Source organism: Anabrus simplex, chromosome 6 (genome assembly GCF_040414725.1).
Source record: "Anabrus simplex isolate iqAnaSimp1 chromosome 6, ASM4041472v1, whole genome shotgun sequence".
Lineage (NCBI taxonomy): Eukaryota > Metazoa > Arthropoda > Insecta > Orthoptera > Tettigoniidae > Anabrus > Anabrus simplex.
The window spans coordinates 303,825,614-303,840,053 of record NC_090270.1 but is presented as its reverse complement, the minus strand read 5'-3'; the positions used below and the strand labels follow the sequence as shown (position 1 = coordinate 303,840,053).

Here is a 14,440-nt window from a genome sequence, read left to right as displayed (position 1 = left end):
CCCTGCCCCCACCTTGGTGGAATACACATAGTAGTACTAACCATAGACAACGCCCAGACCCATTGAGTTCCTCACATAAGGGTACTACTCCTAGGTAACGTAGATCCATGGAATTCTTCACAAAATAATTGTTGAGCCACGATGTTCCTGACATAATGACGCTAAACACAAGTACTCTCATGGTTCTAAAATCATCATCCCTTGGTCTCCCCTTTTAGTCGCCTCTTACGACAGGTAGGAGATACCGTGCGTGAATTCATCTGCGTCCCCCACCCACAGGGGGTTGTGTATTTGGTCTGCAAGAGCTATTTTATTTCTCTCAAGTCTGACGGCAAGCTGGTTAGGACCCCCCCTATCCGCCACGTGGGAGTATCACCTCTCCCCCTGCTACACCAGCGTAGTAGGTTCATGGAATTGTTAGCATTTGTATAGGAAATGTAATTGGTAAATTCTGTATGTTTATCTGTAAGACTAACAAGAAAGTATTTTTTTCCCCAGAAAATTGTTACAAGTTAGGAAGAAAATGTGTACTACATTCTTTTTTTTTTCCTAGGAAATTGAATTCTAATACACTTGGCAGGCTCTATTTTTTAATAAAACTAAGCATTTCACTTTCCTCTGACTTGCTTCTCATTTTCTTCTGCTGCATGGCCCCTTAAGAGACTGCATTATAGTAAACAGCCTATATGTTGATCAAAGGTATCAGCTATAAGCTTGACAAATTTGACATGGATCAGTCACGGCAGTTTTTAGATGGAAGAAAGAAGACAAATAGACCAGCATTCAGATTTATATATTTGTAAAGATTTTATTCAATTAAATATTATAAAGAAAATAAACATTTTAATATTCTCACTGTTTCAAAGATGACATTCAGATAGTGAAATGCAAAAGAGGGGGAGGAGGAGGAGGAGGAGGAGATGCTATGAAATAGCTCTTCCATGTGTCTCTGCTACAATACCCTGTTCCTTTCTGGCTTATTTAACAGTGTTTAGATAAATATTTTGGAAGCAGTACAGCAGTGGTTCTAAACTTTAGTGGGGCTGTGCCCTCTTTGCATCTGTAAATTATTTCACACCTCTCTAATGAATTATTGATTTACAAAAGTTCTACTTTTCTGTTAGGGTTAACATCTCAAAAAAGTTGTATAATGATTTTAATACAAGAAAATAAAACAAATGACCGTGAATATATTATGGAGGATTCTACACTCCCTGCAACTAACATCTCAAACTACATCATTTGATTTGATGGTGTAAGAACAGAATTAATGACTAATGAAAGGCACTGCTGAAAAAAGGTGCTGTGAATATTGTGATATTGATATTCAATAAATTAGATACCGTACTAGATTACAGTGATTAACCAGCAAATAATTTTCTTTCACAAGTTTCTTAATGTTTAGTTCGAACTGTGATATGCACACACAGATCACTTTCAACAACTAGCCATGCTCCGTCCTCTGATTTGATGTAAGCCAGCGTATAAAACCCACATTCACATAGATATGTTGATAGAAATTGCACAACACAACTGAAAAATAAAGTAAAAAATAAAATTATTTCCTGTAAATTTGTCATAAATTCGTATTTATCAGTTGATTTATTACATGTAGAAAAAGGTTTATGTAAAAAAATTTACTATACTTCATGATAAAATTTATTGTATTTTGTAACGTGTTCAAATCGCTTACCTTATTTTTCTTCTATGCTCAAACCCAACGCATCGTTTCGCGACACGAACTGTCTGCCTTCACGCCTGCCACTTGACTGTCTGGACTGTTTCATCGCTCCACGCGAGGCCCTGTGACGTCATCGCTTCTCGCATGTTCTACGGCGACCTTGGTTCCGTATATATACGGGCTGCATGTGCTTGTTCGATGTTCAGGTGTGGATCAAATGTTGTGATAGGTAGTGGAAGCTCTGGAAGTGTGCGCGGCTGGCCCGTGTACATACTGGTTTTAAAATTTCTCCGTTCAATGTACTGGGTGAGCAGACTTCATATTTCTTCTCATATTAACATTCATTCTATTTTGCCCTTTTCTTCGGCTTGTTAATTGGAATCCGAACTTTAGTCCTTTTTTTTAAGGGCATTACGAAATTGTCACTCTGGTAAAATTCTAACTCCGAACTTGAGATAGAAAAGTGAATCGAGAATGTGGACTGGACTCGCGATGTGTGATGTGTGAACTTTGCCTTCCATTCATGTGATGTGGGAGCTTCGCGGCCTGATCAGTACTCTGTCTCCTTATCCCTCCTGATTTTTCTTCTTTCTTCGCCTCATTGCCCTCCTTTTGCCTTTCCCTTCCTTTATTATTTTGTCCTTTTGTTTACCTTTGTTATTTAAGATGGTGTATCGCGGTCTGCTAACCCTTTTATGATCTATCTACACTAGGTAGCTTCGATGTTCATATGTTTTCCTATATGGTCTAAGCTGAAACACGAATCTGGGGGATTGTGGTAGTATCTTGCAAAGTACTCCTTTTTTTGTATTGTAAACCTCTCTTCAATTAAAATTACTGCCAATTGTTTTTTAACTATCTTATTCCGGTTCATCAAATGGCCCTCCTATGGGAGCTTGTATGTAAACAAGAACATTGATTTGCTCAGGTTTAACCTTTTCACTCGAATTTGTACGAGTCAAGATATGTGTAATTCATGGGGCATTTACCCCTTGGTTGTACCTCAAAGACAGTTGTAATTCTCGGGGTTTTTATCCCTTGTTGTAACCAAAGATAATGTTGATTTTTACGGGTCATTTTACCCTTCGTTGTAATTGTGTGTGCCTATCTAAACTAGATTATTGACCATTGAAATAGTCCCTCGTGATCTGTTTTATATCTTTTTGGTGGATCTATATTTTGTATTTTTGAAAACTTTGTTCAATATATATGTTATCTTTAAGAAAAAGAATTCTGTGCTTTGGGAGTTCTCTTTTCTGGTATTCCTTTCCTGTGATTTAACATGGCCCACCATTAATGTGTGTTTTTTTTTTAATGTTCCGAAGTACGGCTTTGTGTATTATGCCTTCCTCTGCGCTCCGCTCTGCTGAGTTTATTGCCTTGTGAGTTAGAACTTGTATACTGGAGCATCCTGCCTCTTACGCATTGATCTTGAGTTTGATACTTGCGAAAGCCGTTTCTATTAACGCTCGGCGATATAGTGGAATCGACCTTTCATTTTTGATCTCTTCTAAAAGGGGATCGGTAAGCTCTGGCCAGAAGTGTGTAACTTCATGACATTTTACAACAAAAGTGTACCTAACAATTTTTATAATTTTTTACATATTTCATTACACAATTCAAAAACACAAATTCCAACGTTACTATAAAGCATAATAATTTGAGGTATAATAATTTTAGGAACAACTTCTTTTTCAATTTAGCAGTGATGAAAAGTTTTTGTAGTAAATTCTTTTCTTTATCATTGCTTACCACGCCTCCCTTGAAATTCTCCAATGCCTCCCCAGGGGGGGGGGGGGCGCACCCCCCAGGATGAGAACCTTTGCAGTACAAATATATTATCACAATGATGCCATGGTTCAAAACCTTTACGACTACATCACCCATGCTGCATGAATCGGATTTTGAAACACTCCAAAGATAACTACTGCGCTGCTAGTAACCAGAAAAGGCTAAGTTATCACAGATCTGTCTTTTTAAAATTTATTTAACAATTATCTATGAATATATTCTTACAGGTACGCAGAAATGAGCTTCTCAGCAGCTGAGAAGAAATGGATGTATTAGTAACGGCAGTGATAATGAGAGTGGTTGTTTGTGAAAAGAGGGAGATGGTGGTTCTCTCCCTCTGTTATGTTGCATCCTTTTCGTCTCGCAGACCAGTCAATGTGATTATATGTATACCTTTCTTTCCCCCATTCGTGGTATTTGTCTTTTTGTCCTTGTTTTCATGTTTGTCTTTCCTCTTTGCACTCAGACCTGTCCCTGCATTTAACTGTCTACATACACGTTCCTTCCTCGTTTGTTACCTTCCTATTACTAATGCTATTAATTTGAGCTGCAATGGATACATATTTCAAATAATCTATCCTTTTTTCTTATGAAATCTAGATCTTTTATTTACAGTATTCTAGTAAAGTTGTAGCCTAAATCAATTATGATTGTGGGAAACTGATGGAAAATAGGAGACTGCTAAAAATCAATGATGGCACATCACTTTGTAAGGGTCCACCGGTATCCTACAACAGTCTTTTCTAATACATGCTTTAAAATATATTATTTGGTTTTCTTAACACATAAGTCTCCACTATCTGTTGCAGAGATTTGAAAGAGTTTATTTATGGGTGCCAACGGCCGTAGCCGTGTTGAAACACCGGATCCTGTGAAATCTCCGAAGTTAAGCAACATTGGGAGTGGTCAGGAGTTGGATGGGTTGCCATGCGCTGTTGGTGGGGGGTAAGGGAATGGAGGAGCGGAAAGGAACTGGCCACCCTACCGCACGTAAACTCTGGCTCAGGAACACCTCTGCGGAGTTTCAGACCTGCTTCGGGCAGAATAACCCTTACCTATTTATGGGTGGAAACGAATGAATACCAGCCCCCTTAAGTACAAGAGGAGAAGTGTAAAGTCTACAGCTCAACCATTCTACGACATCAAAGAAAAATGTATTGTAAACTAATATCTACTTAATGACTTAATGACTGATGCTAGAGGGACAATACACTTGAGGTTTGTCAATTTCAGTAAAAACTTGGCATGAGACATACTTTATTAATGAAGTATATCTAAATGCTGTAAAGGTTTCGATAAGTGTCTTTAGGTGGTGGTGGTGGTGGTGGTGATTTTAAAAGGAACTACAAGTGGCCAAAACCATTTAGAAAGCTGGAATTCATGAGCACCAGGGCACACAAATTAAATTATAAGGAATTTATTTAAGTTTTGGATGATTTTTGGAGATGCCAGGGTGCTGGAATTTTGTCCTGCAGGAGTTCATTTATTCACCAGTAAATCTACTGACCTGAGGCTGACGTATTTAAGTACCTTCAAAACCACCAAACTAAACAGGGATTGAACTCACCAACTTGAGCTTAGAAAACCAGCAGTCTAACATCTGAGCTACTTAGCCCAGTAAGTAGAAATAAATTATAAATTTGTAGTGAAAGAAATGAAGAAAATTACACAGGAATCACTTAGGCAGCTCAAGGAAACCTTGATGAGAATGCAAGACACCACACCAATATCAAAGTCTTAGTATATTAAGAATGGACAATAAACAGTTGCACAAAAAATCTGCTTTTAAAGGGAGTGATTCCTCTAAATCATTTTACGAAACTAAAAGGGGCAACAGAGAAATATTTAACAAAAAAGATACCAGTAATCTCAAACTCAAATATAACTCTAAAGAAAAAAACCCAATCCACTTCTAATGAACAATCTACCACAAGAACTTCTGATTTGAAAAGCACTTTTGCAACAGTTCATAAAAATTATCTTCAATTTGTAAACACACAGTAGAACCTTTGGTACTGAGGGCATGGTCAGAACACAAGACAGGTTGGATTATCAGAGCAGCAATAATATCTACAGTAATACTAATAAAAGTACATACAATAGTACATACAATACAATAATAAATAGGCATACCTTAAACACTTAAGAATGAAAAAGTCAGTAATGGTGTTTGTCTGATAGATGACATTCAAGATTTTGTTGCAATATCCTTCCATTTCCTGATCCTTATCCACAAAGCACCATAAGTGTGGAACAAGTATTCTATTCAATGTACACAAGAATTAAATCAAAGTCTGCTTGCATGGGATACTTGACAGGGAGATTTGTAGTTTTCATCAAGTCTTCTTTATCAATATCATCTGCACTCTGGATAACAGCTGCAGTGATCTGACCATCGCCTATTCCTTCTTCTGTTGTGTAGTCAACATCAACGTAACCATCAACATCGTTGGTTTGAACATCAGCTTTCTTGATTTGCAAATCTTGGACGATTGCCTGTGTAAATTCATCTTCATTTTGATCAATTTCAACTGTCATTCTCGGCTAGAGTTTACACCATGATTTTTCATTTGTGGATGCCTTTAATTTTTCCCAAGCCTCAGCAACTGTGTAAATATGAGGGATGTTTCAGAAGTCATGACACTACATTTTCTCTCTTGAAAAAGCTCCAACAAAGGAAATTTCCTAAGTAAAATTTGAAAATGTATGACAAGGACTTTTAAAGGTGACACCACATAGGGGTAGGGTTGCAGGAATCCCTGGTAAGGTAAAAGGACAAACATGGCATATTGAAATCACTTTATTTGTTTTATTCTCGTGCAACCTGTACACAATTTTTTGTATGTATCTTACAAGCTGTTTAATATCCTTTAAAGTAGCCATCTAGGTTGTCTATGGGTCACTGCCATCAATGAGGAAGGCAGAAAATACCATCGGCTGCACATGATACGTCAACATATGCTTCAAAACATCAAAATGCTTGTACGATTTTTATTAGTTGGCAAAGCGATTCCTATGCAATAGCTATTATAACCCATCTATCAGCAACATTATGAAGTTCAAGTAATGCAGTTTCAAATGTATATATTACACAGCATCCTTTATATTAAAATATTTCATTGCCTCACACAGGTTGCTGCCTTCTTCCGTCTTCCCCAAAATTGATGCAACATATTTGCAGTGGTATGTCCTCTTTAACTCCGCCATTGTTCGGTCCCAAGTCCAGAATGAGAAAGGAGGAGGGTCGGCTGATCTGGCACCCAGCTGTAAAACTGCTAATGCCAAGTGTTGGGCGGTGGTAAATAACCTGAGTCCCTAAAGGGACCTACGGCTCTGGGAGGATGAGCCCCTTAGGTGGGGTGATGGTCCCCTCAGTGGAGGAAATGACACTAGAATCCATCACTTGAAGACCCAATGGCAAATAAGCGAAGGAGGCGGATGAAGTCATGCCAGATGGACTGGCTGTGAAGGCGCTACTCACCGAGCTACTCAGCCCAGTACGTAGAAATAAATTATAAGTTGGTAGTGAAAGAAATGAAGAAAATTACACAGGAATCACTTGGGCAGCTCAAGGAAACCTCAATGAGCATGCAAGCCACCACACCAATATCAAAATCTTGGTATCTTAAGAATGGACAATAAGCAGCTGCACAAAAATCTGCTTTTAAAGCTCCTGATTCCTCTGAAATCATTTTATGAAACTAAATGGGCAGCAGAGAAATATTTAACAACAAAGATACTAAAACTAATCTCAAACTCAAATACGACGATAAAGAAAAACACAATCCACTTCTAACGAACAATCTACCATAAGAACTTCTGATATGAAAAGCACTTTTGCAACAGTTCATAAAAATGATCTTCAATTTGTAAACATACAGTAGAGCCTTTGGGACTGAGGGCATGGTCAGAACACAAGACAAGTCGGATTATCAGAGCAGCAATAATATTTACTGTAATACTAATATAAATACAATAGTATATACAATACAATAATAAATAGGCATACCTTAAACACATAGGACTGAAAAAGTCGGTAATGTATGTCTATCTGATAGATGACGTTCAAGATTTTGTTGCTATATCCTTCCAGTTCCTGATTGTTATCCACAAAGCACCATAACTGGAGTCTGGGGCAGTCCACTGCAATCTTGGTGCCTAACCCTGCACGTCTCATCTCACATGTGCCACAGAATATAGCTTTGAGACCATAGTGTGAGGGTCACTTCCTGGCAAGTTGTGATCCTCCTTAAACAAATCTACGCCAGTGGCACTTTTCCTGCTACTTTCTTCACTTCGATCAAATCCAACAGAGGATGGTGGAGGCAGGTTTAGGGTAAACTGGGAGCCTCTAGTCCGGACCTGCACATTGGTGGCAGATGTCTGATGGTCGTCTTCATGAGACCCGGTGGCTACTCAAACATCTGGTCCTGCGTGTGTGTGGGCAGGCCTATTTAGGACCACTGCTGCGCACCCCAAATGGAGAAGGCCCTTGAAAATGTGGGCTAAACATCAGAAGTCACCCTTTCGCCTGGCTGGACAGCTGCACCCAGCAGGTGACCCCACACACGGTTGAAATATGGCACATGAATGTAAAATTATAACTGGATCCTGGAATGTCAGAACACTGCTTGATAATGACAACAGTGACAGACCGGAGAGAAGAACAGCTCTCATCACCCATCAGCTTGCTAGACTTAACATAGTCGTTGCTGCACTGAGCAAAACTAGACTATCAGATGAAAGGAAGATCATTGAGTCCGGATCGGGCTATACTATCTTTTGGAAAGGGAAGGAGAATGAAGAGAACCGTATTCATGGATTTGGATTCACAGTTAAGACAAAACTGGTAAATGATTATCAGCCCACTCCCACTGCATTCAGTGAAAGGCTCATGTCACTCCGTATACCACTCTAAAGAGATAGGTCCATCACACTAATCTCTGCATATGCCCCCACCCTGAAAGCCGGTGAAGAAACTAAGAACCATTTCTACCACCAGCTGAACTCCATCATCACCAAGATAGCACCATCAGACAAACTGCTACTGCTTGGGACTTCAATGACAGTGTGGAAAGGGATAATTGGTTGTGGGAAAGTGTAATGGGCAAACATGGTATTGGTAACTGCAATACCAATAGTCTGCTACTTCTCGGCCTGTGTGCAGAATATGAGCTGTTCATCACTAACATTCAGTTTCACCTGCCTAACTGTTACAAGAACACATGGATGCACCCACGATCTAAGCACTGGCACATCCTCGACTACGTCATCACCTGACAGTGTGACAAGAAAGATGTTCTCATCACTAAGATTGCAAGAAGTATTGATCATTGTTGGACAGATCACAAACTTCTGATCTGTCGACTCAGAATATTCTTCCATCGGAAACCAACTATGCATCACCCAAGTAAGCCCCGACGTAAGTTTGCCGCTTTCAAGCTCTCAGAAAAATCCACATCATCAGACTTCCAAAATGCGATCATGAACAGATTGGAAAGCAATCCAGTATGCACAAATGAGGTGGAGCAAAATGGTCAACACTCCAAAGGGCCATCATTGAGTCACTGAGGAAATCATCGGCTACGAAAAACGAAACAGGCAAGACTGGTTCGTGGACAACAATGAAGAAATTCTGAGCCTTATCAATGCCAAACGGGAAGCCTACCTATCCCTTCTTCAAAATCCATCATCCAGTGTGAAGAAAGCTGTGTTTCAAGAATTGAAACAGAAATGTCAGACTCAAATAAGAGAAATGAAGAATAACTGGTGGCATGAGAAGGCTCTAGAACTCCAAAGACTATCTGATGCCAGAGACCTGTGGAACTTCTATGCAGGAATAAAAGAGATCTATGGTCCATCTCGCTCTTCAGTTGGAACTCTGAAGACAGTTGATGGTGCTAACACTCGTACCGATGGTAGAGACATCCTGGAGCGTTGGAAGGAACATTTCGCCACTCTTTTAAACCAAAGCTCCACTGCTGACTATGACTTTCTACGGAATGTACCGCAACTCACCCCTCAAACATGGATGGTGATGCCACCAACTTATCAGGAATTCACTTCAGGAATTCAGGCACTTGATAGGGTGAAACCTAGGAAAGCACCTTGACCAGACAACATCCCTCTGGAACTAATTCAAGGTGGAGGCTTACCCCTGAAAACAAGGCTCTTTACTCTCATACTCTCAATTTGGGAAATCATGAACAGCTACACTTACTAACTGCTGTTTATTTACAAGTCTCTCTTCTTTGGGCACAGTAGGCAGTCCGGCCCATTGGTTTTACCTGGGGACAGGAATAATCCTTACTTTCACTTCTCTAAGTCGAGTCACCCCATACAGCAGCTGCGGGCAAACTGCTGGGTTTGAATACAGTGCTACTGGCTACACAACACGCAATTACTATTTCTTGGTTCGACTTGAGAGATAGTCCAGTAATTCACACAGTCAGACACAGTAAACAACTAAACAGCTACAATTCGACAGTACTAAACAGCAGAACAGTACTCACAAAACAATTATTAATGCAGTTCCAATTACATCAACGATAGCTGCTTCCCTCGCTGGCTCACGGCAGTCCTCAGTCCATAAAAGTACACATACACGAAGTACTCTTGGATAGTACACAGTCTTCCATTCCGTATGCCATCTTCAGCCCAGCTTCTCGCTGGACACTCCTCGTTCAGACCTCGGTGGGACACTAGCAACAGCCAACACCTTTGTCGTCCTCTGCCCAGCCACTGAACCCCAACACACTGAGTCTCATGCTGACTCCAACAGAGTCCCACAGTTACTCTAACATTGGCTATACCACGGAATCCAACACCGACCCCACCATGGAATCCAACACTCACTCTACCACGCATTCAAACACTAATATTGACTGACTGTCCGTGACTAACCTCTCTTTTTATAGCTCAGGTGATGTGTACCAGAATATTTGCGACGTGGCTAGAGGCGGAACATTCTCATTGCTTCTCCCGGAAACTTACGAGGGTCTATTGTACATAGAAGAGTCGTTGATGGAAATAGCAAGGGAAGTGCCAGACCTGATGTTACAATTATGAAATGAGGACAAGAAATGGAATTTTAAAGAAATGTATATGGGCAGATCTTCACTCAGAGTTCAATATATCAAACTAAGTACACATATGAAACTTCTGTCGCCTGCCGGGCTTCAGCCAGGAAATAGCTCTGTAGATAGGGGAGTGTAATAATTCAAGTTAGAGGTAAACCAGCCAACGAGAATAATAATACAGAAGCCTCTCTATTTTGTGTTTAATGATCTGGAAAAGGCCTTCGATAGTGTTCCAAGACTCGCTATGTGGGCAGTTCTGAGACGCTTTGGCTGTCCTGAGCATTTTGTGGGCCTGGTGCAAGCACTTCATGATGGTATGACTGGACAGATTCTCCATCAAAACAACTTCTCCGAATCATACTCAATCCCACATGGACTGAAGCAGGGTTGCGTACTTGCTCCAACTCTGAATGCCTTATATCTGGCGGCCATGCTTTATGAAACTACAGACATCCCCGGTGCAAAGATTACGTACCGCTTTGATGGTGGCCTCTTCAACTTGCCCAGACTTCACTCGCGAAGACATACCGGTGTTACTAGAGTAGCTGAAATGCAGTATGCTGATGATACCACATCACTGGCTCTTACACCTGAGGAACTACAACAGTCAGTCAACAGTTTCAAGGATGCATATGGCCTTTTTGGCCTCACCATCAACACCAAAAAAAAAAAAAAACAACAACCAAGGTACTTGCTCAGCCTGCACCAGGGACTAACATTTGAGAATTTAACAGTACCATCTCAAACACCAAACCAGAACAAGTAGACCACTTCAGTTCTAGAGCCTTCTCCTGCCATTAGTTGTTCTTCATTTCTCTTATTTGAGTCTGACATTTCTGTTTCAGATCTTGAAACACAGCTTTCTTCACACTGAATGACGGATCTTGAAGGCTTCCCATTTGGCATTGATAAGGCTAGGTCAAGCAACGAGGAAACCTTTCTAGACAGTAATAAAGAACTGTAGAAAGGGATGGGAAAAAGTAAATGAATAGTGTTTTGGGTACCGTAAATCAGGTGAACTCATAACAGATCCCAGGGAATCACTGGGAGAAACTCTTCCGTGATCTGAGACACTGTTGTACTACTTGTATGCTTGTCCTGTGTGGGTCAACTCTGTCCATTCCAAGAGATTGCTTTGAACGACAAGTGCCATGCAATTTCTGGCTGCCTCAAACCAACAAAAAATGTCAAAAAACCATTCCACACTTGTGGCATAGCTCCACCTTCAATCTGGCAGCAAGTAGCTGAAACTGAAAAACTCAAACAAGAGGTGGACAACTGTTATCTTCGCTATGGTCTTGAACAAGATGGTTTGGCAATGGGATCGCAGGCCTCGGATATTTTGGCAGAAATATACCTAGATTTCCTTGAACACAATAAAATTGACAATAAATTTGACAACATTCACTTCTGGGCTGCGTACGTTAATGAGTTCTTCGCAATCATGGATGAAAAATCAATCAGCGCCTCAACCACCCTCATTAGGCTCAGTAATATCGATTCTCATATCAAATTCATACTAGAAACAGAAATAGATCAAAAAATAAACTTTCTAGATTTAACTATTACAAGACACTCAGATTCTTTAACTCAGATTCAGGAAACCTACTCAAACCGCTTCTACTATCTGCTAAGATTCAACGCACGTGTTGTATAATGGACTCGGTCTATAATTAATGATTGGCCGAATGGGAACGCCGGCCTTGTGTATTTTAGGGAGAGCTTTAGCTGTAGGGAGACCTTCATACTTATGAATTTAGCTTTCTCTTGTTCAGTAAACAGAAAGGATGTGTTCTTCAGAGTTTGTTTGAGGAGTCTTGAAACTTTTTGAATGGGGTTCTTTTTAATTATGGAAAAGGAGCTGTCTTTAAAGAAGTTTTTTGTTTCACTAATATATTCGTTTTTGTCTAAAATCACTGCTGTGTTGCCTTGGTCACGATAAGTTTGTTGTCTTTGAAATCTTTTTGAGGGCATACAAGCGTTTTTGTTCACAATTCATCCATAGTGAAAAATGATACCGGTACCAACCTGATGTTAACTTTTGAAAACAGTATGCTTCGATTTATGCCTTACAAGTATTAAATCAAAATTAGGTATACTAGGCTATAGAATAATGCACCTATTTTTGGATTTGAAAAAGTAAATAACTCTTACCACAGTACTAAAATCTGAAAGGAATGCAAATGGAAGAGGATATGTAACTTAGGAGAATAATGGATTTAGCCATGGAAGGTAAGAGATGCAGAGGAATACCTAAGAGACATTAGTTAGTCTTGGTGCTTGATTTCAAAGAAAGAGGCACGGAATCAGTTCAATTGCAGCAAAGAGATCAATGAAAGTCTGCAACCACAAGTATGTAGGCTAAATTAAAAATAACAGACCACAACAAACATAAATGAGTGAACTATGACTGTCTTAATTCTTAGAAAATTAACATGACTATCAAATTAAATAATTACCTTCAGCAGCAGAAAATCTGGGAAGTTCAGAATGCGTTCTGGAGGTAGTACTGGTAGGCAATGAACAATCTGAGGAATGTTTGTTGATCACACTATTCCCTGCTTGAGTGTGTTTAGAATCTGCAGTGTGTGAAGTCTCCAAAAATGTACTATCATTTACTTCCTTACAAATCACAGTCATGTTTGGTTCACTAGAAGAGCATAAGTCTTCAGTTTTTGCCATGTTTGCATCAATGCTTGGGTGCAATACAAGTTGAGTATCATCATTTTCACTACCGTGATCTGATTTTTGGTGTTTGTATGATCTGTGTGTCCTACTGCTCGATCTTGACCTGGAATCACGATCTGAAGATCTCTTTCTTTTATGTTTCTTTTCCTTATGCCTGGATTTATGATGTGAACTTGATTCCTCCTTAGGCTTAGGAATGAAAATTGCTTTAAGATGTGCACCATCACATATTTCCTTAGATTTATCAAAATCAACCCAAGTATTAAATTTTGTATTATACTCCTGAAACACAATATGGGATTTACGGACAGATTTCTTGAAAATAGGGTCACCTTCGAGAGATTCTAACAGCTTCTGTTCAATCTGATAGAATTCACCCTCTTGAAGAGTGATAATTTTCTTTCTATCATTATCCAGCAATATTAGTACTTCTCTTGTTGAATGTGATGCTGATGGGGTCGATAATATTGTGTCATCAAGTTTATCTTTCCCACTCTCTTCCACCACCACTTCCTTTATTTCCTTAGTTTTAAGGCCATCACCGTCTTCCTCATCTTCATCAACCCAATCAAGATTAGGTAGTTCGAAATCAGCATCAGTAAGGTTAGATAAGATGTGATCATCCCAGTTTTCTTTCTCTGTCATCTTCCAGTAAGCATCATATATGAAGTTCCACGGTGTATGTCGTATTATTATCACGTATATTTCATAATACGAAATATGCTCCTGATTTTGTGTTCAGAAGTCATGGCCAGCACAATCATCAAAAACGTATTCAATAATGAGGATTATAAACAATACACGTCTGGGTCTAGCAGAACGACAATAATATTCAACTCCGAACTTTACCCATATTTAATGAGTCCACTATCCATACTGACAGCAATCCAATTCGTCACAAAACAACCGTGGAGAAAACCACGGCTTAGATGCAATTCGGTTCTTCATTTTGCATGAATGAGATGAGCATGTTTGTAAACAAATAAGAAATTCTCTGACATTTCCTATTCACGAGAGTAACCTAGTTTTACAAACTCCCGCTTATTCTTGAAATTCTTGGAATAAAATGAGAATATGACCTCTATGATTACAATGATTAATAACGACTTAACGTAGCTACAACAGACATCACAAGAATAACAGATAATCTATCGACAGTGCTTTATGCCTACGCAGATGACATGATAATAAGATCGAGAAA

At 39.5% G+C, this 14,440-nt stretch overlaps 1 protein-coding gene across 2 annotated transcripts in view; it reads right to left on the bottom strand.

Annotated features, from left to right (window-relative positions):
* The window catches only part of LOC136875767 (uncharacterized), a 61,847-nt gene extending 47,640 nt beyond the window's left edge, over positions 1 to 14,207 (bottom strand). For both annotated transcript variants that reach the window (XM_067149356.2, XM_067149357.2), the window contains exon 1: positions 13,011 to 14,207. In XM_067149356.2, the coding sequence (XP_067005457.2) occupies positions 13,011 to 13,884 (874 nt within the window). In that variant the 5' untranslated portion in view covers positions 13,885 to 14,207. The remainder of the gene's footprint in view (positions 1 to 13,010) is intronic.
* Between the last annotated feature and the right edge of the window lie 233 nt (positions 14,208 to 14,440).